Here is a 27,939-nt window from a genome sequence, read left to right on the forward strand (position 1 = left end):
TACGCGTCTCTTGGATCTGCTATTAGACCAACAAAGCCATCAGGACTACGTATGCTGGTAGGCATCGGACTATGTGTGCACCGGTATGTGCGTGCACGCTCTTGGCTCATACAGTCAGATTTACGGACGGAGGTCACGCAACGGACTTTTGGCGAAGTCCGTACTCTGTGCGTCTGAACCTAGGCTGACACGGAGCCCAAGCTTCGGCGTAGCGAGTCAAATAGCTGTGTTGTCATTGCTGACTTTCGGGGCGAGCACATCTGACCCAGCCATGGGTCTCTACAGTGGCGCAGCGAAGATAAGTCTTCTGCAAGAACGAATGGTTGCACAATGTTGCCAGTAGACATGAGAAGTACCTGCCTTAGCAAAAAGACTTAGCAAAACAACTTGACCATTAGCACACGCCTTCCTCCCGGTTTGACCTATACATTCACCTGAGCGAAACAAGCTGGCGCATACCTACATCACTGCGAAGGATTAGAGGTGGACTTCGTTGCGATGTGCGACGAGCTGTCAATGTTTGCGATAAGACAAGGCTGGCGCGTGGCTGGGTTCGGGCAATTCAGCCAATGGCGCAATGCGCACATGAGGTCATCGCCCCCTTTGATCAACTCTTCACCATCACACACTTTACCTTGATCTTTGAAGCACTGCAAACAAGAAGAGGTGCCGATGTGCTTCGGAATCCCTTACAAAACTGCATATACGCATGCTGTCAGCAGAGGTAGATCGATACGCATGTACACTCGACCAGTTACTGGATCACTACTTTACCAGCGATGAGGATCGTTGGCCTGCTGCTCACGGTATAGGTTTGCATGACAGTGGACGTATTTTTGCTGGAGTGCATCCACCAGGCTTCTTCGCCTGAACTTCAAATTTTCATCAATCTTGATCCCCACGATTTACGATCCCCTCGATGCTACCTAGGTAATATGATATAGGGACAGGATAGCGTAGTTCAGTACCCATATGAGTAGCCACGATCACCTGATCTTATTCACAGAACCCGCGTGGTCTATTGCTAAGATTGAACAGATACGAAAGACCACAGCAACTACTGATCATACCAACTATCCACGGATTACCACGATGTGTGAACTATTACATCATGCAACTCACGACTCCGTCTATCCCACCACACATGAACTAAGTCTTCAAGCTACACCAGTGGCTCTGTGTCCGGGAATTCACTGGTGAACGCGAACTTTATGTGCTTGTTGTAGGGTCTTGAAATCTCCTTCTAGACTCATCAACACACCCGCACCTTCTTCAACACTAACCGCAATTTCTCCGATAGTAACATCTTTGTAGTGTACTCACTTTCCTACACCACGCTGAGAACATTCTTTAGCATCTTATCAATATGGCAACACGGCCACTCGCCTTCAACGACTTCATGCGCCGTTGTTTCAGGCCATGCAGCGAGCGCGATCCATCCGATAAAGCTCACTGTCCGATATGTACTGAGGAGTACGATCGTGGTATTCATCAGGCGATCCGCATCGTAGTGCAGCCGCCCGCTCAGTGCAACCACGAGTTCTGTCGCCATTGTCTCGAGAAGATCTTCTCCCGTCGCAAAACCCAAGGAACCGCGAACCTTTGTCCGCTGTGTCGCACTAGATGGTTTCAAGCAGAGTACCAGGACGTATCGGCCCGCAATCAGAGCTTGGAAAATGAGGCAAATGATGCGCCTCTCACCCAAGATTCCGCGTCTCGACCACCTGCAACAGTACCACTCCCTCAGCGTGAGCCACGGCCATACATCCGCAATAGTCGACCGTCTGCGCCTGTAGCTCGACCGCAGGTGCCATCAACATCACACCACGGTCAGGAGCCTACGACTCCATTCTCCGGCGGGTTTCCTTTCTCTGAGGGGTTTCCCTTCTTCGGGACGTTTCCCTTCTCCGAGGGGTCTCCCTTCGCTAATGGGTTTCCCTTCTCCGGGACATCTCCCTTTGGTCAGCAAGCTGCCCCAGTAACAACAGCCTCAAACACGTCACAACAGCCGAAAGGTAGGCCAACGAACAGCCGGCCTGCGCCAGGAATAACCGATCAGCCTCCAAGTAACAGAGGCACTATGCGTGGAAGTGGATCAAGTAAGAAAGTACCGTTACCTCATCCTAGAGAAGCCGAGCTTCAACGCTGTACATCAGCTCTGGATGCTCGTGAGAGAGATTTAGCACAACGTGAACTACGCGTCGAAAGGGATCGCCAAGAACTGCAGCGGCGACAACAGGAGTTTAACGCTATGACTGAGCATGCGCGAGCATATCGGCGCAATCGAGACGCGAATGTGTAGCTTTTACAGGAAACTGTGAGGCTCAACATAGAAAAGTGGCTGCAGGATTGTGTTGCGAAGATTGGTTGAGAGAGGTTGGGCGTGGAACAGCGTGAACGAGAACGGGGACATGTGCGGAAGAGTCAGAGAGGGATCCAGTCGCGTGAACTAGTTGTACTCTAGTCCCATAGCACGGTTGATGGCAGCTCGATGTAGCAAGCAAGGTACCTCCTCAGCACCTCATGGACTCAACTCTGTCGTGGGTTATATCTGCCAGCCTAAATTGCCATGACCCAAGATGAGTGTAGGATACATTACTACGACATACATCTATCGATTCGCATACCGATAGTTTTCTCCCTCCCTCCATATGGTGTTTGCAAGTTTTCGTCCCGAGCTTTCATGAGTGCCTTTCTCTTGCAGTCCTAACAGCTTTTCTGGACTCATGTCGCCGGGTCCGATGCCTTGACAATCAGTGAGAAACATCCTATAGCTGACGGAGCGAGTGGAGGAAAGTTAACAGATCCTCCATGAACCCGGTTATACTGCAAATAACGGATACTAAAACTTGTTTGCCTTCGATGCAGCAAGTTGAAGTGGTCGATATAGCTTTGATCGTCCACTAGAGTGGCGTGCGTAAGGGATGTTGAGGCTGCTGCACCGACTGTATCACAGTGAAGACCGAAATACAGTGAGTGCCCGCTTGATAACACTTAGATTGTCTTGTTGTTCCGACGCAGATATCTAGGCAGCCGGATAGAGACAAGACAACACAAGTGGCTGATTATCTGGGCATACAAAGGAACAACTGGCGAAGAGGACGGTAGTAGCGACAGAGAACAAAATCTTGCTTTGAATCACAAACACACGCTCTGGGGAATCACAGTGAGGTTTCTTAGACATGCCATTGTGACCAGGATAGGGCCATTGGGACAATGCAACGAGCTGATGACCGTTGGCTTTGGATAGTCTCGCAGCTTCATGTCCTTGCCGAGATGTTATGTTACCGTTACCGAGCTTCATGACGCCACAAAAGCAGCCGTGACACTGGAGTCATAGTGATGAAGTGAAATTAGCAATGACTTACTTCGTGAGACATCTTGCACAGTGGCTGTGTCGTGGCAGAGTACATTAGTAACTGATACTTTCGAGGCTAGCACGAAATCGACCTAGTCTTGTCGCTTGCATTCTATCCCTGCAGGCACAATGTCGATCGCATTCAACTTTTGGCGTCTGTTAGGTGAATCCAGAGAAAGCACAACGACATCAGAGACAGCGTTTGGCAATTATCACACCCATCTTCTGGAAGATTTGACTTGTCTGTTTCTCGAAAAATGGCGGATTCGACGGCCAACCCGGACGTTGCACCTACCACACAGCCAGAATCATCAAACTCAGCATCGTCACAACCCCCCATTGCAGAGCCAACGCCCACTTCCTCGTCGTCGACAGCACCACCTCAGGCATGTGCGCAATGTGGAAAGTCCCCGGACTCGCTTAAGCAGTGCATCAAGTGCCATAGTGTTACTTACTGCAACAAAGACTGCCAAAAGGCGCATTTTAAGGCGCACAAGAAAGCGTGCCCCATCCTTGCGCAGGAGTATGTGAAATTACACGAGCCGAAGATGGCGTCAAAGTCTAGTGCAAGTACAGCTGGAGGAAGAGAGAGGGGACTGCAGAAGTGGCAAGTACGTTATACCACGTCTCATTTCCATGTTAAGGTTGGTGCTAATGTGGATAGTTTGATACTTGAATCTATGTCGACACAGTGGTGGCGTAGCGATTCGAGAGAAGTGTCTGGATGAAAGAAGAGCTGGACTAATGAGGAAAGAAGGAGAGAACCCCTGAGAACAAGTCATAGCAAGCTGCTGCACCACAGCTCACTGTGAGCTGTTGTAGTCTACAAGTGCAAACAGCTTGGCATGGTGTTTACGCTTCTTCGCCGGATTCTCCCATGCAGGCGGGGGAACAAGCAAGGTGATTCGCTCGATGGTCCTTGTGAGAAATGTCTTGCAGCGGATGCACAAGTGGATCGGTCGCACATTTGATAGCGAACTTTTACGTTTGTAAACCAAGACTGGGATCAAACGATTAAACCCTGAATGCAGTGGCGGCAAGATCGAAATGTGCGCAAACGGAAGATCCCGTGACGAGCAGTACAGCGCTGATCATTAACCAAAGACGCATCCAGCTAAAAAGAAGTTTTCCAACGCTGTCAACCAAAACTGCGCTCGCTAGGCAGAGTTGAGAGACATCTCGATGGAAGCCTAGACTCGCATGGCCCCTATCCTTGTAGGGCAAAGCGTGTCGCGGCAGCTGAGTGTGGCTGTTCTGTGTGACTGCGGGTAGATAGCTTTGGCTTGTCAGACCATGCGCAGGGAAAGCCAAGGGAGTAGGGACACACACGCAGTAAGCTCGCACCAAAACGTATGATGAGTGATATTGTGAGCATGGGTTGTGGGGCTGCTTGGGGTTTCTTCAGTTTGCCGACTAGTCGGGCAGAGTCAAAGACAGGCTGCACTCTTATAGCGCAACAACAGTGCCGCAGTCAGGAAGGTAAGCGCCGTATTCATGTACACTGGCACGACTGAGTCCCCACGGGAGGCGTGCGTTCAATTCGTATCAAGCAGCTTCAGGACTAGCCGGGCTTGTCGTGCAGGAGGGACATGATAGACGTCGGTGGAAATAATCAACGGCACCACAAAGACCGATGGACAGACAGGCTTGACGGCGATTGAGCCAGGCGACCATGTATGCAGGGAGAACCACGCGCGGTCAGGCCATTCTGCTGGTGTGAATTGTTTGTGGCCGAGGTCTAGATCTCTGCTGATGAGACCCTGGCCCCCCAAAACACGCTAGTATCAACTGCAGCGAACATCGGGTATTCACTCCGCGAACCCAACCTAGCCCACCACCACCTAGTCCACTCACTGCGTTCGCCTGGTCTGCTGCTGTTGCTCTCAAGTCTTGGAGCCAGCAACGGTCTCCCCCAGGCCTCCATTCACTCGTTTACCGCCAGCCCTTCCTACCTGTCAATACTTCCACGCGGCCGTTACTGCCGCCGCGGCGCTACCGCGTTTGTACCTGGACGCCAGATCTTTCAGCCACGTCTCCGTGCGTCTGTTCATCCCACTTACCCAACACGTAGCGTGATTGTTCGCGTTGCCGGCAAACATCTTAGACCTCGTTGGCCATGATGGCGGATCCCCAGTCTCCTTCACATCTTACACAGCAATTTCATGCTGAGACTGCCCCTCCTCACTTTCAGCAACCCTCCCACGAAGCGCTCCAGCCCAACTCTATCCCACCCACGCCGGATGAAGGCATAGATGCGGGTCCCTGCCCCGACATAGCGGTTCCCAACGACATCTCTTCGTTTCTCGACGCTTCTCTGCCGCAGCCTTTCCCGCTGCCTTCCGTCTTACCCCAGCCTCTTAGGACTCCCACCATCGAGGACCGGCCACATCTTGATCTGACCCTCAACCTTCCTCAAACTAACTTCTCGCTTCCCGCGTCCACGGTCCTTAGAAGTACGCACAATCTGCGTCTACCCTCGTTTGATGTACTAGGCATTGCTGCGCCCCACCCTGATCGTATTCCAACTCAAGCACATCAGTCTTTCTCTCCACTAGGCGCTGGACCTCTCTCAAAGCCAGAGGACCCTCTCCATGCACTCAGCCCACCACTCGACTTCTTCAGTCACGCCAACGGGGCCAGCCATACCCCCGTTACCAGTCCCAAGGCAGCTAGAGCCCGCGTCGGACATCTTGTGTCAACTCACACGCCTCCCTCGGATACGGAGCCGGGGACGATCAGTTGGGGATCCTTTGTGAACGTAGGGACGGTTGGTCTGGGTTCACCTCCTAATTCTGAGCCAGGCGTGTCGCCAAACCTCCACGGCACTGCCACTTCGACTGCTCCTCCCCAAGCCCCCATCGTTGTACCGACTCACGACGAGTTTCACGACGAGTTCAGCGACGCGCTTAGAATGGCAGCGTGGATAGAGGAGGCCAAACGCACCATCAGTGAGTACTTCTGACACTAGGGTGATGCGTAGTTTCATGTACTGAGCAGCTTAGTAACTGAATCTGGATGCCTGGACCTGGATTCAGTCAAGATATTATCCCACGCGCTTCCTTGCCCCTCGACATCGGGCCATATCTTTGGTCAGATTATTGCTTCGATTCATGACAGATCGTCAACGCAAACTTCATGGATCAATGTATTCCATGCGCTTCCTGGCCGTTATACGCTGATGGACCTGCCCAAGTCTCCACCATCCACCCCTGGTCCTGCTGTGGGAGGGGATTCATACTTTACCAGCAAAGTTTTCGACAGTGCAGTGGCCATTCCTGATTACCAACTCGATTCAAAACTCCTTCCTCCATCGCCTCGCCCCGTTGTGCCACCTGGAAGCATTAATGTCTCTATCGTAGAGCGATACATCCCACCTACGAACACGAACGAGTTCTCTGAGATGTTCACGTTTCGGGGCAGATCCTTGTTGTACGACCGCCTGATTGAGCTGTCTAGTGACGATGGTGTCCTTCTCTTCATCTACCCGACTAAAACAGGCGCGAGGACTTTCATGCAGCAGTACCTTGGACCCATTCTCGACCCGCTTCTACGAACCGTAACGGTGGTCCATGACCTTCACTCTGAGCTAGGCAGGAGTCTAGGTCAAATGAGTTCAGTCAACTATCTGGACGAATACGACCACCTAGAAGCGCAAGTCCGCAAATATTGCGAAGCAATGGTTGAGAGACATTCAAACCCCGAGAAAAGGGCGAACTACGAGGTCATACATGCGGCGAAAGAGGAGATCTTGTTGCAACGGTCGGCATGGGCGGACGATTGGTGGATCAAGCAGGAGAAGCCTCGTGTACGGGACGTTATCACCAAGTATTTTAGTAAGTCGAAGAAGCTCCCGAGCTCCGAGATGAGTGCAGCGACTCTGATCCAGGCTGTTCTGGAGGGAGTGTCGGAGCGAGACTACCACGATGGTGAGCCAAGCGAAGGCGTAGAAGTTGGTGTCTTTATGGTTAAAAAGACAAGGGCTACTGCCAGGGCACAGAGAGGAATATGATGAGGAAGCACATGTGGTGAGAAGATATAAACACTGGGCGTGAGGCAACGGTGTCACGGGTGTACGAAGATCATGATCTCGGGTCGCGATGATCTCAAATTTCGCATAGCATTGCGCGGCGTTAGCGGCATCGATTGAGACCTGTCTGGAACAGCACAAAAGGAACCAAGTAACATAGTAATGATACCCAGTAATGATCGTCAATCCGTCTTTCTTGAGTGTCTTCAGATTTGACTCCAACACTATCTATCGCCACGGCATCCCTACCCTCGACGTGCCAAGCCGCTAGCGCGAAAAACTGCCCTTTGCTCACCTACCGGGTCTCACTTTGGCTCCAACACCATGTAGACGTGACTCTAGCTAGTACCTAGGTAGTACGCACTGTTACAAAACTCAAAGAAGTCTTTTTTCTACAAGAGCTTCTTCGCAAAGTGCGGTCACTCATTTCAGGTACGCGCTCTTTTAACGCGTTTTCACGGCTCTAGCCTCTTTCGTCTGTCAAGAATAGAGTTCAAGATCCGGAAACATCACGAAAAGCTCTGCAATGATCATATGCGATCCTTTAAGATCTTGTCTTTTCTCTCGAATCTGCTAGAGTGAAACAAGCAATTTTTGTTCAAAGGAGCTATCTGACTTGGATATATTAGCAACCGAGGTATACCCGCTACACGAATCAATCTTGTGATCACTAGACACCCACGGCATCGGCTCGGAAGACTGCGTGAGCGCCGCGTGATCATCAACATGCATGTAAGTTCCACATTTGAATCCTGAAATCAATCTTTCAGTTGTATATTCCAATCGTACAATATTCGCACTCGGTCTTCTCCGCAACGTCCATGGATTACTCTGGCATCACTCTGACATTTTTCACTGATACTTCTGTTAGATCAAAACCCCCCAATCCGCCTTACTCTCTAACCATGAAGTCCTCCTGCATCTGCGGCAAGAAGACGCAGAATACACAGGCGCCGATGGGACGGATCGGAAACGCAAGAAGCCGTCTGGTCTAAACCACATGTTGCGAGATGTAGGTGTTCCATGGTGCAAAGTATACTTTCGAACAAGACTAACATACGAAAGGGGCTCGCCTATCTGCAAACCCCAGATTACACGACTTCATCACTCGCTGACCAACATCCCGACCGGCCCATGACGCTGTACCGAGGACCAAACAGCCTATTCCGCGCGCTGGCGCCCAAGTACCGGCTGAATAAGGCAGAGTATCTCCAGTTGTATAACTTGAGGCCTACTACGCAAGTCATGCTAGAGTTGGTCATTGAGGAGGTAATGCTTGACTACTGATTAACCTCTTTCACGTGCACGATCGCTGACGCTCAGAAAGGCGGGTACACGTTTCACTGAAGACGAACTACACGACATTCTAGCCATTACCCAACAGGTCTTCGATGAGGAGGAAGGCAATATTCCCGCTGGAGTGGAGAACATGGAGATGCCGAAGATTGCTAACAAGCTGCTGGGTGCTAACAAGAAGAGGAGAAAAGCTAAGAAGAAGGCTTGAGCTTGCTCTCAATGAGCAGTAGATGGGCGCTTGCAAAGGATGAGTAGATGGATGAAGGGGTCGGAACCACATGGCAGATTGATTGAACATTAATCAACGATACATCACCATGCACGTATACAGCCAACACGATTGAAGTTTATGAACATGTGATTGTATGCTACCAACTGGCGGGTATCCATCCACCGCATCCCCATCATGCAACGTAAAAGGACTTGGAAAGATAAAACTACAGAAGCCCGAACCCTGATGCGCCACTCGCCTGAACATAGCAAGCTCAAACCCATACAACGCCGTACCCTCTTTTGTAAGAACATGGCTACAGATACATAAGTCTCCGTGGGGTTGCGACGCATCTAGTCCTTGCTCTTCTTCTTTTTCTTCTTCTCTACCTTCTCGTCACCATCGTCGGCTTTCCGCTTCTTGCTATCCTTGGTCTCCTTTCCGGCCTTCTTTGCCTCCTTGGCAGCCTTCTTCGCTTCCTTGGCCTCGCGCTTTGCGGCTCGCTCAGCTTTTCGTGCCTTCTTGGCCTCCTTCTCCGCCTTCTTCGCTGCCTTGTCACCCTTTGCGGCAGGCTTGTCTTCAGAGCTGGAGTCGGATGAATCCTCAGCGCCGTCGGCATCTGCCATCTCCTCGTCACTGTCAACCTCTTGTACCAGCTTCTTGGGTGTACCGTTGGTCTTGGCGGACTTTGACTTCTTGGGTGCAGGCGCATCGGCAGCTGGCTCATCACCAGTAAGACCGTCAGCGTCTGGGTTGTACTTCCGTGCCTCCTTGACCTCCCACTTCTTCTGTCCAAGTGTTGTCTGGTTTGCATTTCCGGCAGGAATGCTCTTGAGCGGCTTACCCTCAAGGGCGCGTAGTCTCCTCTCAATGGTGAGACGTGCGTCGCGACCGAGCTGGGACTTCTCCTCTTCAGTGGGCTCCTTGGAGGTGTCCTCGGATGAGACGCCCCAGGTGCTGAGGGCGTCGACGCGCAGACCCAAGGCGGACTTGGCAGCGAGCATACGGGCAATCTTGCCCTTGTTCTTTCCAGTAGCTTGGCCAATGAGGGATGCGTGGTAGATGAGCTGGTAACATTAGTACAGGCAAAATACGTTGGGGAGGTCAAATACATACACCGTACTTGGGTGTGTCGTGCTTGGTCTTCAGGGCACGGAAGAGGGCCTTCTCAGCACCGAGAATCTGGATGGTAGAACCAGGCGACTTGGCGAGGTTCATAAGGGATCCAGCATGGGCAATGAGGCGCGCACCAACGAGCTCGCCAACAAGAGCTGTCAGGTTAGGAGCGAGTGCCTGCATACGGTTGGACAGGTAGCTGCCGAGGTTTTGACGGTGCTCGGTAAGGTCGACAACCTGCTCGGCAAGAGCAGAGGTCGCCTCCAAATCTTCGTCTGTGATCTCGGTACCCATGGAGATCTCTGCAGCGGCCTTGACAGCCGCCTCAATCTCTTCGGGCAGAATCTCAGAGAGGTCGCTCTCACGCGCGTTGGTTCGGAAACCCATCTTAAGAACAACGCGAGAGTAGGCAAGGTTGTCGTTGAGAACTGCAGCAATAGTCAGTAACGTGCTCGTGAAGCGGTGGACGTCGGGCACTACTGAAACTTACTCTTGGCGAGTTCTGGGAAGTGCCAGCCGTACCATTCCTTGACGCGCATGGCGTAGGTGTTCAGCTGCTTGTCGAGCACATCGAGCGATGCGATGGACTGGATGATCATGGTGTCGACCTTGTCGGGCGAGAAGCGCAACTTGTGTCTCGACAGGGAATGGGCAAGACCAAGCCTGGTCGCGGCCTCCTCAGCGGGGAGTAGGTCGGGAAGGAGCGAAGTCAGGTTTTCGCGGATGGCACGGAATACATCTTGAGTGGAAGAGTCTGACACTGTCTTGAGGGAGAGACCTGGGAGTTGCGCAATCGAGTTGGAGAGCTTGGGGTCGGCAACGGCCACTTGAGATATGTTAGCTGCGACGTTCTGTTCGCCATGTCGGAGTATGCGTACAAGTGGCTTTGGTCTCATCCTTCAGATCCTCCAAAAGAGACGACAGCATAGGCGTGACTTTTCCATCGTGGAGCGCAGCAGCCTGCTCGAGAGCGTCGACGGCGCTTCCGAACTTTGCGAACTTCTTGAGCTTGAGCTGCTCGACAATGTCTGAGGACTCTTTGCTGTCTGCGCCCAAGAGCTTCTTGTCCTTGGACTTCAACAGGACATAGCCTGCCGAAGTCTCGGAGAGGATGAAAAGACCCATTTTGCGAGTGGTCGGTCGTGGGGTAGGTCCAATGGCGATCGCGAAACGCAACTACCCTCCGTGGTGAATTTGGACGTGGTGTGGGAAGTCGCGATGGGAGTTGTCGCAAGCTCGAACAGTGCGGAATCCCAGCTCGAACTTTTTCCTGAGCTCGGGCCAACAGCCCAGCGCTAACCCTCGAACGCACAAGCTCTGTTTCTGGTAGCTACAGCAGTGACGAACGCCAGGCACAGGCAAGCGAAAGCGACGCTGCTGGGCCATTGAGCTTGTGAGGGCTGCCATGAACTAGCCACTTCCATCCCCAACATTGCTCGCCGTAATCCAAATGTCCTCTGGCGGCGAGCGCAAAGTCTCGGGCTCCCTGAGCCGCAGCACAAGGGGCACAACGCCGCGCCTCGCTGACCTGGGAGAGTCCCCGCGAACACCCATTCTACGAACCATCTCATCCTCCTTCGGCTCACCTGGCGGCTCCTTCCGTACCGAAGACGAATACGTCGTGATTGAAGTCGGCTCACGCTTCGTGCGCGCCGGCTTTCCCGGCGAGAGCGCCCCGCGATGCACCCTCCCGTTTGGGCCCGACGACCAGCGCAGGGTGGGCGACTACAGGCAGTGGGACCCCCAATATACGCACAAGAGAAGAAGGCGGAAGCGGGGTCTGGACTGGGGGCACGAGTATGAGCTCTACCGGACGGACCTGAGCAAGGTCGACTTGGGGCTGGTCGAGGACAAGTTCGAGCGGGCAATGCGAGAGGCGTACGGCAAATACTTCTTGCTCGACACGAAGCCACGCCGCGTGCTACTTGCAATGCCGCCCCGCATGCCGCATGCACTCATGTCGACAGTTCTCGATGTGCTGTTTACGAGCTTCCAAGCCCCCAGCATCACCCTCATGTCCACGCCAGTGCTGTCGACCGTGGCAGCAGGATTACGCTCAGCATTGGTTGTGGACATTGGCTGGGCCGAGACACTGGTGACCGCAGTTTGCGAGTATCGCGAGGTAGCTGAGAGGCGCAGTGTACGAGCAGGCAGGCTATTGAGCGAGGAGATGGCGAAGCTACTCAACGCCGAACTCGACGATGCTGAGCCAGGCCCTACCAAGGCAGACGTATCTTTTGAAGAGGCAGAGGAAGTCCTTACGCGCGTCGGATGGTGCAAGCCTGTCCCTAGATCGAACCGAAGAACCGTATACTTTCCTGCACGAGAAGCGCCTGTGCTAGAGGAGTTTGAAGACGCTGTCGAGTCACCGCCACCTACTGTCACCATACCTTTCCCGAAACACACCCCTCCTACCGAACTCACCATATCGTTCGCATCACTAGCCAAGCCTACCGAGAATGCTCTCTTTGCACCAGAGTTAGCCATACACGAGTTCGACGACGAAGACCTTCCGCTGCATCACCTCATATACCGCGCCCTTGTCCAGCTGCCCATAGACGTCCGTCGACTATGCATGTCGCGCATCGTCATAACAGGCGGCGTGTCCAACTTGCCCGGTCTCAAGACGCGCATACTGAAGGAGCTGGATGCTCTGGTACAACTCAAGGGCTGGGACCCAGTCAAAAGCTATGGGAAAGCAAGCGCGCGTCGCGAAGAGAAACTCCGAAACCAGAGGGAAGATGTGGAGATGCGCCGACAAGAAGGCGAGGATATGTTCCCCTCGTCGCTCGATGCGAATGCGCCCCCTGCCCAACTACCCGCAGCGCTTCAATCGCCCCAAGAAGATCCTATAGACACAAAGTTCGCTCAGATGGCGATACGTCACGGTCCGCCACCTGCTAGCTTGGTTGGTGGCACCATCAGAGGCGTAGATACATTAGGTGCGTGGGCAGGTGCAAGTCTGATAGCACAGCAGCGCATCAAGGGCATCGTCGAAGTCGAACGCGAAAAGTATCTCAAAGATGGTTTGCAAGGAGCCACAAGAGAGAAGGACGTCTCTGTAATCGCACAGAGGCAGAGCATGGGCCCTGGACTTTCTACCAAGGGCGGAGAGAGAGCTAGCTGGACTCTAGGTGTGTGGGCATGAACCGCGTGCGAACTGTTGTTGAGCATACTGTTCCTTTTTGATACCCCTTCAATTGTCTCTCTTCTCTGCATTATTGATCCGTCTTCCTTTCAATACATTTGTCCCCTCAGAGTACGAGACTACTGCTACAGCAGGCGTCTGGCTGCACATTGCTACTGTCAGATACACAGGATCTAAGAAGTCACTGTGACCATGTAGGTGTCTGAATATGCATATCCTCATCTCAACAATTCAGTCTGGTATTCAAGCGAGTCGAACATACCATTGACCGCTCTCTCCTGCAGCTCTCAGCCTTGTTTCGGTCTGCTAAATCGCATGTGGCTAGCTGCCCGCGATCTGACCCAATGGCGATCAGGCTTCCATCTACCTTACGTCGCCTCGCTCTGTCAGTGGTCCTTGGCATTTGGCTTGTAAGGCCATCAGGCATCTCTGAAAGTCCGTAAATCCTCAGGTCCTCAGATCGTAAGGTACGTATTTGTGCAAGCCATCTCCCTAAGCAACGCTTCAACTACGATGATTGGTTATGGCAGAGCGTTATAGACCTCGATGCCCACGCTCGTAAGCTTTCTCGATGTCCTCCTCGTCCTTCCTGCCTTGTGCTTATTATGGCTACCCGAGATACCAATGGTCCTTCGACTTATACTATTCCTCTACAAGCTTCCGAAGGACTTCCATCTTTACGTCCAGGGACCAATGCTGCTCCGGGTGCTCACGTCCTTCCATATGGAGTTACACATGCACGGGAAGAATACCCAGCTCTGCGCCAAGACTTCGACTTCGTTGACCCCCCGCACGCTCCTCTTGCATCCGCATTTGATGTTGATGCGTTCATAGCATCATTTGATTTCACTGACGCCGGCAATTTCGACGATTCAAACTCACCTCCACAAAAAGCAACTGCGCAGTCTTGGGCCAACAATCTTGAGGCTGATCCTGGTCCAGTACGACAGTCTGTCACGCAGCTCACAGGGAAAAAGAGGACAATTTCTTTGTCTTTGCCTTCGGACATTGTAAACAAGGTTTGCATATCAGTCCGCACTGAGGAGGCATCACTAATGTTGTTCATTATAGCGGCGAAAAAGCACCCGCAAGTCATTCACATCTCAAATCGAACAGCCAGCATCATCGTTCTATGGCCTTCCAGCGGACCAACTTGTGACATCACAACAGTCCCCACATGTCTTGCATACCAATGTTCATTTGCCAGAGTCACAATCAACGCCCTCAACCATGACAGAAGAGGTTCAGAAACCCAAGCGCAGCCTACAATGTGCATTCCGGAAAGCTCAGGCAAAACTGGGTTTGCCTTATACATGTACAGCAGCCCCAGTTACTACGGTATCTGCTGTCCGAACGCATTTAACCCGTAGGCTACCCAAAGGAAGGCCTCCGCACTTACCCTTCCTCAAGCTTTGCACAACCTGTAACGAAGACTTACTGGACGAGCACGAATTCGAGGCTTACCATGGCAAAGACGGCCTCAAATGTGAGACCCCACGGCAACAGCGCAAGGGCGATACGGGGCAACAGGAGCAGTATGATATTTTGTGCTCCAAAGTGGAGACCTACATCATCACCCAAGGAAACCAAAGAAGTTCAGCAAACTCCACCACAGCCGAAACTGACGCTACGCTGTTGAGCTCAATGCCAATTTTACATGATCCAGACCTTACTCCAGAGCTCCCTGTGTCGACTCAGGCTTCAGATACAGTAGCTGAGCCTCCTAGCTCACCGCTTCAATGCAAAACGTCTTCATACTCACGCAAGGCAAAAGATAACGTAAGTGCCTGAAAGCTTACTTGCAATTGCACTCTGACCGACATTAGTAGCCTCTAGAGGAAGACCAAAGGCCACCGCTGCTTATGGGGCCTGACTTGTGCATGGCCGATAGTCATAGTGGCACCGATGCCAGCGCGGGAAGAGCAGCGTACCAACGCGTATCCAACGTGGATGGATCCATGGACGAATCCACGCTGACCGAACGTCCTGGCGTGGGTTTTGCAACATGTGAATGTATCTCATCCCACGACATAGATCCGATATCCATGGTTGATTCCATGCTGACGGTGCGTCCTACGTCGCTGCATGAACCGAGCTGGAATCCGTTGTCCTTATCTCACAAATCTACACATCCCGCCCAGTTCTTCGATCACCCAGCCTTCGAAATACGGCTGGCAACGCCACCAGCACACATTGTTCCCTCGGTGTCTTTCAGCGAAGACTCGTGGGATTCATCTGTACAATCCACAACGGCATTACAGTCCGAAACCAGTACCACGTCCTCCTCCACTGCCTCATCCGAGATATATTGCGATATAGATGACTGCTGTACCGCATTCAGTGGTGTTCACCGTAGGGGCAACTTAGCAAGACACCAGCGGCTCAAACATTCGAGTAGAGTCTATGTTTGTGAGAACGCTTCGTGCGAGAGAGTGTTCAATCGGCAAGACGCCCGACTTAAGCACTACAGAAAGTATCACCAACAATTAGCTAGGCCGTACGTTGCTCGCCCTCAGACAAGACATGCAAACAAGGAACAATATCTAGATTTCATGAGTTCCGCTTCAGGTTGACTTGTATGTAGATGATGGGACTTGTTAGCTGTAAAGAAATGTCATCTTCTACTTGAGTATCTCTACTACCAATCTCGCTTCACTTCAGAAGCCTCAATATCCATATATGCTTTCCCATGTGCCTTGGATCGAACCTAAGTCGCAAATTCCTTGTAGTTTTAGGAACTGGTAATTTAAAGGAGTTCTGGAATCTGTCCCGATTGCAACTGGTTTAAGCGACGCATTTACAGCACGATGATTGAGGAACATCGAGTTACTGTGGTCATTTCTGATGTCTCCAAGTATAGATGGATATGTGCCGTTACGGCACCTTTCTTTCTGCATCTTGAAGCCTCGAAATCCTCACTCAGGCTATTTTGGCTCTCCTGGTCAAGTGTGGTAGTCATACTTGACGCGGTCGAGTCCTCCAATGATGCACAAGGATTCTAAGCGAGGAGAAATGATTCTGAGGGTTAAAGAAAGTGAACCTTCAGGGCTAACGAAAGGAGCTTTGTAATCATGAAAGGCTCAAAAGCAATCTTTTTCCAATTTTCCTAGTAAGCATATCTAGGCATACAGCGTCAGCGTCGTGTCGTTGTTATGAGCCGAAGGACGACACCGACCTTCATCCTCGTCTAGCTGAAGATTGCAGCTCAGGTATCATGACTTCATCATACTATTAGCTCTAGCACTCTCACTCTCCACAATACCCATAACCGCATGTTACCCCCATTCAAGACCACGTCACACTATGCTCTACACTATCTTATGACTGTATCGTAATACAGTGATCACATCGCCAGCTAGTCAGTACACTACCGCCAGCACGTAGGTTAACTTTCTCCTTTCCCTTTCCAAGATTGCCCTGTAGGCCAGAGGATTGGTTATTATCGCCTTTCGTTCTTTATGGACATGGTTTTGATAGAGAGTTGTTCGTAGTACTAGTAAAATCGGAGCTCGAGCGAGAAGAGGAGTCGGAGAATGTAGTTCGGGACTCGACTTTAATAGGGCTGTCTGACGCAGTTACCGTTTGGTTGGAGTGTAGTAGCTTGCTAGAAATATGTGTCAAACAGGTGCCCTGGTTTAGCTAGGTAAGTGTATATGGTCTAGTCCAAAACGCTTAGGTGCTCGTAGAGCCCTCTCTCGTACAAACGAGGTCTCTGAATGCTGACGTTAGGCTGGATTGCGATACGTTGATCTAGGTATTATTAGTTCAGCAGGCCAATTACTCTGTTTCTGGTACACACTGTGTCAATACATGTATACCCACATATGATCGAGATTTTTTCGAGAATAGATACTAGGTGTGAGCAGAACAGAGCTTTCGTGCGCGAAGGGAATAGTGAGGGATGATAGACAGAAACAGTGCATTCGAGAAAGTAAAACATGGCTACAGCATGGAGCGAAACAGAACGTAGGAATTAGTGAGGTTAGAAGAGGACGAAGCAAGAAAGAATGGAGAAGGAAAATGGTCAAATCCTCACAACAGCATTCAGATTCTTTGATTTCATGGTTTCTCTTTTGGATCATTTCATTTCATTCATTAAGCGGTAGGGTCTCAATCAACCTCTTTCCCGCATCTTCATGCATCAACCATCCTAGTTCCTGATGTTCCCCCGGATGGAGTCATCACCACCGTTGTTGTTGATATAAGTCTGATTCCTCTCCTCAGGTGCGCCGACACCTCCGTGAGCAAAGTCACCCGCCTTGGTAGGTTGACCGTTGGCCTTGATGGAACCACCCTCGTCGAGCGGGATCTCGCGGTTGTTGCCAGCGCCGCTGGCAGCGGAGCCGTATTTTACTTCTGCGCCAGGGAACTTGCCCTCTACGTTTGCGGTGTCGACGCCGGATTCGGTGGCTGTGAAGGAGTAGAGTTAGTCGGTGTTTTTGTGCGATGGGTTGGTAAAGAAGACATACTGGAAAGACCAACGTTGTGGCCCTTGGTAGCGCTATCGCTGCTGAGTTCCTGCTCAGCCTTCTTGGCGATCTCGTTGACGTTGGTGTTCTTGTATTCGGCAGACATTGTGATGTGTGTAGGCTGAAGTAGTTTGGAAATTTGTTGGTGAGGTGTGTATTGGAATCGGAGATATGGGTATCAAAGAAGTTGTGTGTGTGTATTTGATGGAGATCCAAGCCGGAAGGACATGTTATAAAGGTTTTTTACATACTGCTAGCTTTACAGCTCATCGATGATGATGAAAGAGTGGTGGACCCTGATGATGTCACGACGACCTCATAACTGCGGGCCGAGACAGGAAGACCCTTCGCGTTCAGGCAAAGACTTGCCGATTAGTGAAGGGCTGGTAAGCGGGAACCTGAGAACTGTAGGGGCTAGTTGGTAAGTTTGCTGTGGTGGTCGCGTGCTGGTGGGGTGCATTGAAGACATCCAGGTACCGAATCCGAACGATGACGAAACAGATCGTGGAACAAAACATCACACGCTGAAGGAAAACATTTCTGCCAACACACAATGTTGCATTCGTATCGAAATGCCTACCTAAATACGCCGTCGTTTCTCATAAAGCATGAAGTTCGTCCCTCATCAGCCACTCAAGACTCCCTCCAAACTTCATGCCACAGAAACCATGTCGAAGAACGCTATATAAACGCCATGCTCGCAAAGTGATATATGCGCAGGTATGTAAAGCGAATGAAGTCCATATAACCAATGAAAAGCTTTTGCACATCCCAATATTACTACTCTTCGTACTCTTCGTTCATTCAGCAAATGTCACATGCCTAAGCGGTGACCGCTGTTGCAAATTCTTGCTTGGTCGTTGATGGGAAAGAAAACGTGCGTCCCCCTTCTGTCCATTACTTTCGACCCAGCTATTGACTGCAGTTTGCCTGTTGCTGTGGATTACAATGCTGGGTTTGAGATGGTTCGCCTAGAAAATCTCGGAATCAAGACTGCTACGGTAGCTCTCTAGAGACTCTTCATCATCTGTCGTACTTGTTAGTAACCTTTCTCAGTCGATACGTCAAGCAGCATAAGACTCACCAGCGATAGGCTTCCTGCGAACAACGGTATCCGAGTGTTGCAGCGGACTCTGTGGCTGCGGGCTCTTGCTACCCATGGGCCTGGGGCCAGTAACCCTTCGTTGTGGGCTGTCCATGCTAGCCTCGGAGCGGAGGTACTGGCTGCTCGGGCGAGGCGAGGCAGTAGGTGTCATCTTTCGCGTAATGTCAGCATTGTTCGCCATCTTCTGAGGCGTGAGCTGAACTTACGCGATGGCCCCGATCGGTTTCAAGTGAGTAACGCACCTCTGCGATAGGTGCAAGCGGTGTCAAAGCACCTTGGCTACCGAATTCGTTCGGAGAGCTGTACATCTGCCTCGTCTGCCCATAGCCGGCAAGCAGCTGTGGCGGCGGGATAAGAGGACCGTCATCCGGGATCTTGGGAGGCCTGGGTGGGCCGGCTTGTTGCTCCGAAGCAGAGTGTTGGCTGTAGCCATCTGACGAAATTGGTGAGAGGTTGCCAGCATTCTGTTGAGCCGAGATACCAGACATCCGGTTTCGCGCAAGCGATGGCATGCTACCCCACTGATCAAAATCTGGAGACCCTATGCTTGAACGAACAGGATTGTAGATTTGTGCTTGGCTCTCCAGTTGGTTCTGGTGACGACCGGTTGGCCCGGGTCGCGGCTGAGGGTGTTGCAGATTCAGCGAATTGCGATGCGCCTGATACTTGGGGTCTTCCATCTCGTACTGATGCTCCTCTGGGATAAGAGGCGATGGAGAGCGTAGAGAGCGCGCAGAGCGGACGGACGCCTGATCGTCCCTAGCCAGCGAAGTGTTGGAGCGAAGCCTATCGTCACCATGCTGCTGATACGGCTCGTCGTCATCGTAGTAGTCATCCAAAGAAGAAGACCTGGAGTGTGTGGATTGTGGTCGCCTCTCACCAGACACACTGTTGCGCGGCAGACTCTCAGGGTTGGTAGAAGAAGTTGTCTTCGACCATCGAGAGATCTTGGGGATACCGAAGATGGATGATGAGTTGGACTTGTGCTTGCGCTTCGGTGTGGTCTCATGGCTTGAGTCCCGTGTCGACTTTGAAGCTTGTGGGGGAGTACCCAAAGATCGACGCTTGTCTGGGAAAGCTTCCTGAGTTGGCGTTGTCATGCGCTCAGTGTTTTCGTATTGGGGATTGCGCTCGTCGTACTCCTCGTCGCTCTCCTCTCGCACCGTGCTTATACGGTTTGTTGGCACAACATCAAAGCCGGAGTGAAGATCTTGAATGCGCCGTGATGAGGAAGGGTTAGAAAAGTAACCCGACTGGTCGGGAGAAGGCGCAGTGTTGGCACGACCTTCTGGCTCATAGCCTGCGTCATCGCTTGCTCGCAGATTCTCGTACGAGTTGAGACTATTCGTCCTCGCTTGTTGGTCCAACGAGAGCTGATTGACTTGCTTCAAACCCTCAACTTCACCGAGCAATTGGACGAGCATTTGCTCGATGTGCTTGATGTCGCCATCGCCCTTGCCAGAGCTTAGTCCCTTCAGAGCACGCCTGAAGACACTCTTCTTCTTGGTCTCAATGTCGTCGTCGGAAGATGTGCGATTCATGCGAGGGGGCGTCATGGGTTGAGGGCGAGGGCCACCCAGAATCCTTTGCTCCGCCAAGTTGACTCGCTTGTCAGTGGTATTCATGATCATAGTGTCCTGAGTCTTGATGAACTGCTTCAGATCGTCCAACTGATTGCGCATCTCGGCAGCACTTCGGACAAGAGTCACTAGGATCTCGGTATCGCGTGCATTACGCTGGGCATCGCGAACGGTGAGGTGGTCCATGAGTGCCACAATGTCTTTCGATTCGATACGATCAATACCTTTGCCGGTAGCTGCGTCGTAGAGAGGCGAAGTCATACCGTGGGAGTTGCCACTAACGTGTCGGTCATGTTTGGCACGAGCAGCAAACATGTCCGGGCTGCCAAGATCCACGCCATTGTACTCATCACCGTAACCGTCATCATCAAAGATCTTTGAATGATTGCGGTTTTGAGGCGTGTACGCTTCACGTTGGTTAGCCGACTGGTAACCCTCGTCTTTCCAGCCGGTCTGGCCTGACGACAAAGGAGTGCGATTACTCTGCGCATAGCCTGCCTGCTCGTATTGTTGCTCACCTGGATAGGGATGATCATATTCGTCTTCTACGGTGGCCTGGTGTCGTTGGTCGAACGAATCCGGAGTCTGCTGCTCCTGCCTTTCATAGGCAGCGGCAGCAGCCATGGCAGCAGCTCCAGCTCCGAGTCCAGTGACGCCTTTGCTGAACGAGGTAGGTGTACGCTCCCGCTCTTCTTGGCGGCTCAGCAACTCGTCGGTACGATCATGGTAACCATCTCCTCCGCCAATTGGCCCTTGGATAATTGATGGGTTGGTAGTCACATCTGAGTCGTCATCCATGCCGTACCCAATCTCGGGCATCATGTCGTCATTGCCAACGGGATAGGCGCTGTGATGCATCTGAGGTGCTTCAGATACAACCGATTGTCCATCTTCAGACTGCGCAATGCTTTGCCTGGGAGAATTCTCGCGCGCAATGTTTTGTTTTGGAGATTCCTCAGCACGTCGTTCTTGTACTAGTGCTTCCGCCTTATCACGGATGGCGGCCCATCTCTGACCAGCAGGTACTTCTTCGGTTTGCACGTAGGCTGGGTTCGTGCTGACCTGCGATAGCATACTCTTCTTGATCGGGCTTGAAGCCATTGAAGATCGAACACTGATGGTAGACGGGTCGTGTAGGGATGCGACGGCTGATTCTACTGCTAGCGGTGTGTGAACGTATTCAGGATTCGAGCCGACCTTGCGAAGGTCTTGAAGATCACCAATCTTCTGTTGTTGATCAAGATACTCTACGCCTGTGCTGTCATCGGTATACATGGTCATGCGGTTGTAGTTCACAGAGCTGTCCTCTAGTTCTCGCCGGTACATTTCATTCTTCTCGTGGTTGCGTTCGAAGAACTCATTTGTGTCCTTGGGCGTCGTGGCCTCGTTGAGGATAGACCTCTTGCTTTCGAGAGTGACGCCCTGAGGTCGTTTGCGGGTACGTGCCGCCTTGGTGCTCGCTGTTGAGTCCATTGATGCGATAGAGAGATTAGACTCTCGTCGCTCAAATTGATGGCCAAGAGAAGACACAGATGGCCCACTGCGGATGGAGTTAAATCTTCGTGGTGAGCCTGTGATCTGTGCGTCCCCCCGATAGCTAGCCTCGCTTTGTATCGGGCTGACAGTATCACCACGTCTTGATTGCGTGTCACTCTCAATTTCATACTGCGATGCTTGAGGTTCTGACCGCTCGATTGCGCGGGCTTTGGCCGCAGCTGCAGCCGACAGACTGGCGTCAGTGACTTTCGAGCGGGAGGTGTAGCTGCGATCGCTCTTTGGAGTCGCTGTGCGGACTTCGTTGGTTGATTTGTTACTGTGAGCAGTGCCGAGCGTTTGTTGAAGCGCATTAGGTGTGCGGGTTGGTGTGCGTGGAGATGGTGAAATGTAACCACGAGAGACCTGTTGCAGAGGCGTCTCAGCACCTGTGCCTGTTATGCCAGTGCTCGTCGATGACCTTGACTGCGGCCTCTCCTTGGTCTCAGTTTCTGCGGAAAGGATGGAGTCGCGAGTGAGCTCGGATCCTCCGATAAGCTCGCTGCGGTTGAAGGGTAGAGGTGGAACGCGTTCCTCGTGGACGCTTTCAGATACGCTCTCAGATCGACTGCTGCGAGAGGAGCGATGCTTGCGGTGTTTGCGCTCTTCCTCCTTCTCTTCCCGCGAAGTGTGGTGCTTGAGAGCGGCGGTAGTAAGGCCAGCTCCGGCAAGCCCAATTAGCGCAGAATCCCGTTGGGATAGGGTCTTCTCGTCCTTGCTCTTTCTTCGATGAGACTTCTCATCGCGAGTAGTCGAGTCTGCGTAGCTCGAGATGGAGCCGCGACTGGATCGTCGCTCGCTCTTGCGACTTGATCCGCCAGTCAGTGTCGTCCCTGGGTTGTCACCATCCCTGTTGAGGACGACCTTGGGCTTGTTGCTGTGGAGTTTAGGCGCGCTCGAGGATTTGGAAACACGGCGTCTGGATGGGTCGCGAGAGCGGTCGGATTCCATAGTCTCGAATGTGGCTATGCTATCACGGTTGGCACGGTCGAACTTGTCCATGTTCCTGGAAGTGCGGTTCTCTTCTTTCAGCGCGTTCAACTCAGGGAGAATGAGGCGCTTGATGGCGTCCTCAACTGTGGCTAGTAGTTTGGGGTTGTTGATCGACGAAGTCCCAGAGACGTGAGAGCGACGGTCGGCGTTGGAGGAGAGCAGACTGGAGTCAGTGCCGCTCACTTGGTCGACTTCTTTGCTCCTTCTACGATGCGACTTGCGTGGTGAGGCGAGGTCATCTTCTCGCCGCCTGGAAACCTCTCTCGACTTGGAGGATCGGTCTTTGGACTTTGTGGTGCCGCCTTCTGCGGCCTGCTGCTGCAGCTTCTCCATGACGCGCTGTGTGATGCGGTCTTTGCTGAGACTTCTGCTTCGGTGGTGGCGGGGTGCTTTGAGTGTGTCCTGAATGGCCTCTGAGACCATGGACTCAGTGACTGCGTCCCTTTCGAGGCTTCGGCTCCTGCGCCGCGCGGGCGGGAGGATTTCTGTTTGGCCAGTCATGCTGTCTGCGGGCATGGACGATATGTCCGAGGGCATGGGAATATAGCGTCCGCCGTCGCTAGAGTCGTCGTCGCTGTGATCGGGCAGTAGCTCGATGTCGACGGGGGGAAGAGAGGAGATGTTGGAGAGGTCGGAGTAATCGACGGTGTTACGGCGCGAGCTGTAGAGCTGGTCGTACGACTTGCTGTGGAGGGAGATGCGCCGCGAGTACGAGGCGGCGTGGGAATGGCGATGGGTCTGGGTCTGGGTGATCTGGACGTGATCACTGACGGTGCTGTTCCTGCTCTTGCGGGAGGAAGGCGTGACCCGTACGCGCACACTGGGGCGCGAGCGGACTTGGCCTTCGGTTTCGCCTGCTTCGAAGTACTCAATGAGCAGCGAAGTCTGCGAGGGGAACTTCTTGTGCAGGACGCGGCTGCCACGGGGCTTGGTGGGCGAGGTGGTGTTGATAGTAATGGGGGTGCCGTCTTCGGGGACCGAGTAGGAGGTCCTGTCGGTGCGGTTGGAGACGTTTGTGTCGACGTCGTCGGTGTAGTTGTTTTCGTCTGCGGAATCGAGAGTCGAGGGTTCAGTAGGTGCCGGAAGAGGAGGTCTGTCTGTATCTAAAACCATCATAGAATCCGAAAGATTCTAGAAGGCGGGGTGGGTGACGGAAGACATGCCCGGCGCCGTTTTCCTCGAGGACGTTATAAGAGGGAAGTGTTGTTGTTTGAGGTGTGGGTGCAGGGCCGCACGGTGGCTAGTCCCCGTGTGCGCGAACCTGGATGTTGCTGGTGTTGGGTGCGAGCGCGAACAGCGATCGTGGGTGTGGGCGCGGACGATGCGCGGGAGCGAACTGCGTTATCGGCGGCGTGAACCAGGACCTGAGGCCACCTGGTGCATGTGCAGTGCGTGCGACGCTCTGCGACAATGGCGAGCTGGGCGCCGACGGTCGTAGCGAAGCTGGCCAGCCAGTGTTAGCAGCTGCTCGGGCGTGGCAGGGCACGCGTCACGGGACTCACCAGACCAGGCCGCGCAGACAGCTCACAGCCGTCTCTCGGGGGTAGCAATGGGCTCTACAAGCTCCGTCGAGCTGGTGGAGAGGCGGTCGTGGGAACCAACTCCAGCTGTGGTGGAGAGAAAGCCGGGCTGGGTCCAAGCCTAGAAGAACAGCAATCCTTGTCGGCGCTAACACGGCCGAGGTGAGGCTTGTTGGCCTGGCAGATCGCTCGCGGGATTTGCGTTGGATTATTAGAGCCGCAAAGGGTATATTAGACAATAGTCGGGAAATAACAGCTGATTACGTAGAAAATGGTACAAGAGAGAGCGAGCAAGCCCAGTCAGTAGACGTGCGACAGGTCGCGTCGTATCTTTGGGCTACCGACGATACATCATGACTTGTCCACAGCCCAGCCACCTTCCCGCGTCAAGGCCATACAGCGTGCCTGAAGTCCCTCGTGGACGCCGTTGGCCATGCATGTTCCGTCGAGCAGGCGCGTGTTTCGAACCAAACTCTGCCCTCCTAGACGACTGCCCGACGAATGCCAGCCTCTACCGTCCCTCCACCCGGCTGAGCGCAGCAACAAGATGGCTGGTAGCAGCAAAAGCAATCACGCCGCTTATTCCATTCTATTCTTACCCCTCCCGTCGTCCCGCGCCGGCATGCACTTTTGCTGAAATCAGGTTATGCACACTCTGGGTTTTTTTATCTTCACTCCCATCCCTAGACAGCCTGTCACTTCACACGTCTGTCTCACCGCCACATGTCAACACCGTCATGTAGGCCGTCTCGATACTACGACCGCTAGCTAGCTTCTAGCACCCGTGTCGTTACCAGGGGTGATTGTGCCGATTCCCCCGGTGGGCGGACGCATCCGCTTGCTTGTCTGCTCGACGTCATTGGTCATTTCGCTAGAGCGACTTGCCAGCGCATCCCCCATACAATCTGCCGCATAGCTTTTTCAAAAACTCGTAGGGCTGGGCTGCGCTTGCATGTCCATCAAGTAATATGTCAGAAGTCAGATATGCTAGAGAACCATATTCCGAAGGATGCAGACTTGATGAACTGGCAGTTGGCCCGACCTGGTGATATTGCTCTTCTGCTGTCTCAGTGGTTGCTGCCCAAATCCCACTAGCGCTCACCGGTTTGGTGGCGTTGAACTGCCAATTTTCTCAGAGACATTCATTTTGCTAACCATATTTTGCACCCACTAAGTTTCATGAAGCTGCCGAGTAGAGAGACCGTGTCATGGGCGCATCTGATCACAGCTTTCTGTGCCACGCTACATCACATTGGCAAATTCCACATTCCAAAAGTTACTCACGTCCTTCTGGGTACTCGATTAGATCATGCAGATAAAGCTATAAACCCTAGATCATTGTCCGTATGTGATTTTGTACGCCAAACTCCGATCAATGCCGTTCAAGCACCGTCTCAGAACCTCTTGCCTCCCCTCATCGGTCGTCGTTGCTGCTGAGGCTGGCTCCCGTATGCTCTTCGTCCCTCTACCTTCTTATCGCGGCTCAGACTCGCTCCAAGACTGATGTCGATACGCGGTGGTGCTGAGAAGCCGAACGACTTGGCTACCTTGACAAGATCCAGCTTATGCACATCGAACACTGAACGCAAGCTGTGTGACGCGTACGACTGGAGGTAGGACCGGTAACCGTCCTTCGCACTCTTGTTCAGGTAGTAGTTCTTGTTGATCAAGGCTTCCAGTTGTGACTGTATGTTGAGGATCTTGTTGGAAGGCAGCTCGAACTCTACAAGGGGCACTCGGTTTTCCTTAAGGAGCTTGAGAAATCCCACCTCAGAGGGCAGGAGGAACATCAAACTCCTGCCTTTGCCGTTGGCACCTCGAGCTGTTCGACCGACTCTGTGGATGTAGTCTGCACATGTGTCAGTATATGTTTCGTATCCATCGCGCATGATCAAAACTTACCTCGGGGATCATCAGGCGGGTCGAATTGGATGACCCAATCTACCTCAGGAATGTCCAATCCTCGCGCAGCAACATCGGTACAGATGAGTGTGCCACTTTGTGCGTTGACAAATTCGAAGAAGCGGTTCGTACGGGCCTGTTGCTTAAGCTTGCCGTGCAGTCCAAGCACTGGCAAGTCAATGTAGTTGAGCAGTTCGCTGTAGAAGTCGACTGATGCGCACGAAGACAAAAAGACAATGACCTTCTTCTTCTGGTGCTTCTTGAGGAAGGAGAAGAGGAGCCTGAATCTGGTGTCTGAATCGCACAGAACGTAACCCTGCTCCAGTCCCTGGACCGTGCTATGTTCGGCTCGATGATCGACGTTGATGTACAGAGGTCCTGGCTTGAGCGAGATCCTTGCGAGATCCTCAACCTTGGTGGTCTGTGTTGCCGAGAACAGCATGGTCTGACGCTCCGTGGGCAGGATCTTGATAATCGACCTCATCTCATCCTCGAAACCGACCTCGAGAATTCTGTCCGCTTCGTCGATGATGAGCGACCTCAGGTTCTTGAAAACGAAGCCTTGTGTGTTGTGTAGGTGATCGAGAAGACGCCCTGGAGTAGCGATGATCAGGTTCAAGCCCTTCCTGATCTTCTCAGCTTCTGCGTTTCGGTTCGCGCCACCGATACAGATACCAAACGTCTGGCTGTGTGATTCCATGAGCTCGCGAGCTACACCGAAGATCTGCAATGCAAGTTCTCTTGTAGGTGACACAACAATGACACCAGTTCCGTTGCGCGGCTTGAAACGCAATTGCGAAAGCATTTCGATGGCCGGGATAAGGAAAGCCAATGTCTTTCCACTGCCAGTCTTGGCCGCTCCAAGCACATCCCTTCCAGACAGCAGGGGTGGTATAGCCTTCTGCTGGATCTCTGTCATGTTCTCGAAGCCCATGTTCTTGATTGAAGACATGGTTCGCTCGCTCAGGTTGAGCTCATCGAATCGTGTTGGGTTCGCCGAAGGCATGGTAGTGCCTGATGGAAGGTCAAGGGCATTGCTGCCCGTGCCAGAAGGAAGCTCGGGGAGCTTGTCGTCGTTGCCTTCATCGTCTTCCTTGTCGCTATCCTCGTCGTCGTCGTTCGCGGGACTGGCCTCGGCGGCAACCTCCTCTGCTACCTTCTCGTCTTCTTCCTCATCGCTCTCTACCTCCTCGGAAACATCCTCAACCACAGGCTCGGCTACAACGACTTCCTTTTCCTTGCGCGCCTTCTTGCGCGCCTTGGTGGAGTCTACGCCATTATGCGCTGGGACAGCCTCTGCTTCGGCGCTCTTTTTGCTCTTGTGAGACCTCTTCCTCTTATTGCCTGACTCGATCGCGGCGGGCGACATGGTGTATTGAGCGTCTTGGGAGTGCTATGCAGTGCAGTGACACGAAAAGTTCGATTTGGAGCGCATGCCAAAAGTTCGAAAACGGGGAAATAATTGTCGCGCTAGTTCTCTAGCGCGACAATCCCTGTCGGCGGCTTCACTCATCGCCGCAGTGTCGAGCGGTCACTACGAACATGAACAACGGGACGGAAACCACCTTAGCAGAAACCACAGTATTTTGTGCACCCACGCTGTGGCTCCCGAACTTCGTGGTGTAGCTCGATGCAAATGTCACAAATAATACATGCACTCACGCGACTCACCACTGATGCT

The 27,939-nt window shown here is 52.7% G+C and overlaps 8 protein-coding genes across 8 annotated transcripts; 4 read left to right on the forward strand and 4 right to left on the reverse strand.

Annotated features, from left to right (window-relative positions):
• Window positions 1-5,474: 5,474 nt before the first annotated feature.
• On the forward strand, window positions 5,475-7,367 carry J4E82_008069 (uncharacterized protein; the record flags this gene model as incomplete). The annotated part of the gene is made up of 2 exons (XM_051734308.1): window positions 5,475-6,306; window positions 6,361-7,367. The coding sequence occupies 2 exons, from the start codon at window positions 5,475-5,477 to the stop codon at window positions 7,365-7,367; spliced, it is 1,839 nt and encodes a 612-aa protein (XP_051585902.1).
• Window positions 7,368-8,111: 744 nt separating this feature from the next.
• On the forward strand, window positions 8,112-8,889 carry J4E82_008070 (uncharacterized protein; the record flags this gene model as incomplete). The annotated part of the gene is made up of 4 exons (XM_051734309.1): window positions 8,112-8,117; window positions 8,257-8,397; window positions 8,451-8,654; window positions 8,713-8,889. 4 exons carry the CDS (start codon window positions 8,112-8,114, stop codon window positions 8,887-8,889), a joined length of 528 nt encoding a protein of 175 aa, XP_051585903.1.
• A 356-nt stretch (window positions 8,890-9,245) lies between these two features.
• NOP58 (Nucleolar protein 58) lies at window positions 9,246-11,133 on the reverse strand (the record flags this gene model as incomplete). Its single annotated transcript, XM_051734310.1, has 4 exons — window positions 9,246-9,959; window positions 10,009-10,436; window positions 10,499-10,834; window positions 10,887-11,133. The coding sequence occupies 4 exons, from the start codon at window positions 11,131-11,133 to the stop codon at window positions 9,246-9,248; spliced, it is 1,725 nt and encodes a 574-aa protein (XP_051585904.1).
• A 325-nt stretch (window positions 11,134-11,458) lies between these two features.
• J4E82_008072 (uncharacterized protein) lies at window positions 11,459-13,156 on the forward strand (the record flags this gene model as incomplete). Its single annotated transcript, XM_051734311.1, has 1 exon — window positions 11,459-13,156. The coding sequence occupies one exon, from the start codon at window positions 11,459-11,461 to the stop codon at window positions 13,154-13,156; it is 1,698 nt and encodes a 565-aa protein (XP_051585905.1).
• Window positions 13,157-13,761: 605 nt separating this feature from the next.
• J4E82_008073 (uncharacterized protein) lies at window positions 13,762-14,985 on the forward strand (the record flags this gene model as incomplete). The annotated part of the gene is made up of 3 exons (XM_051734312.1): window positions 13,762-14,175; window positions 14,228-14,935; window positions 14,983-14,985. The coding sequence occupies 3 exons, from the start codon at window positions 13,762-13,764 to the stop codon at window positions 14,983-14,985; spliced, it is 1,125 nt and encodes a 374-aa protein (XP_051585906.1).
• Window positions 14,986-17,306: 2,321 nt separating this feature from the next.
• Window positions 17,307-17,731, reverse strand: J4E82_008074 (uncharacterized protein; the record flags this gene model as incomplete). The annotated part of the gene is made up of 2 exons (XM_051734313.1): window positions 17,307-17,566; window positions 17,626-17,731. The coding sequence occupies 2 exons, from the start codon at window positions 17,729-17,731 to the stop codon at window positions 17,307-17,309; spliced, it is 366 nt and encodes a 121-aa protein (XP_051585907.1).
• Window positions 17,732-18,596: 865 nt separating this feature from the next.
• On the reverse strand, window positions 18,597-23,952 carry J4E82_008075 (uncharacterized protein; the record flags this gene model as incomplete). The annotated part of the gene is made up of 3 exons (XM_051734314.1): window positions 18,597-18,652; window positions 18,710-18,881; window positions 18,937-23,952. 3 exons carry the CDS (start codon window positions 23,950-23,952, stop codon window positions 18,597-18,599), a joined length of 5,244 nt encoding a protein of 1,747 aa, XP_051585908.1.
• A 1,798-nt stretch (window positions 23,953-25,750) lies between these two features.
• HAS1 (ATP-dependent RNA helicase) lies at window positions 25,751-27,627 on the reverse strand (the record flags this gene model as incomplete). Its single annotated transcript, XM_051734315.1, has 2 exons — window positions 25,751-26,205; window positions 26,259-27,627. 2 exons carry the CDS (start codon window positions 27,625-27,627, stop codon window positions 25,751-25,753), a joined length of 1,824 nt encoding a protein of 607 aa, XP_051585909.1.
• Window positions 27,628-27,939: the final 312 nt, after the last annotated feature.

This window comes from Alternaria postmessia (assembly GCF_024291825.1).
Source record: "Alternaria postmessia strain BMP 2775 chromosome Unknown scaffold_61, whole genome shotgun sequence".
NCBI lineage: Eukaryota > Fungi > Ascomycota > Dothideomycetes > Pleosporales > Pleosporaceae > Alternaria > Alternaria postmessia.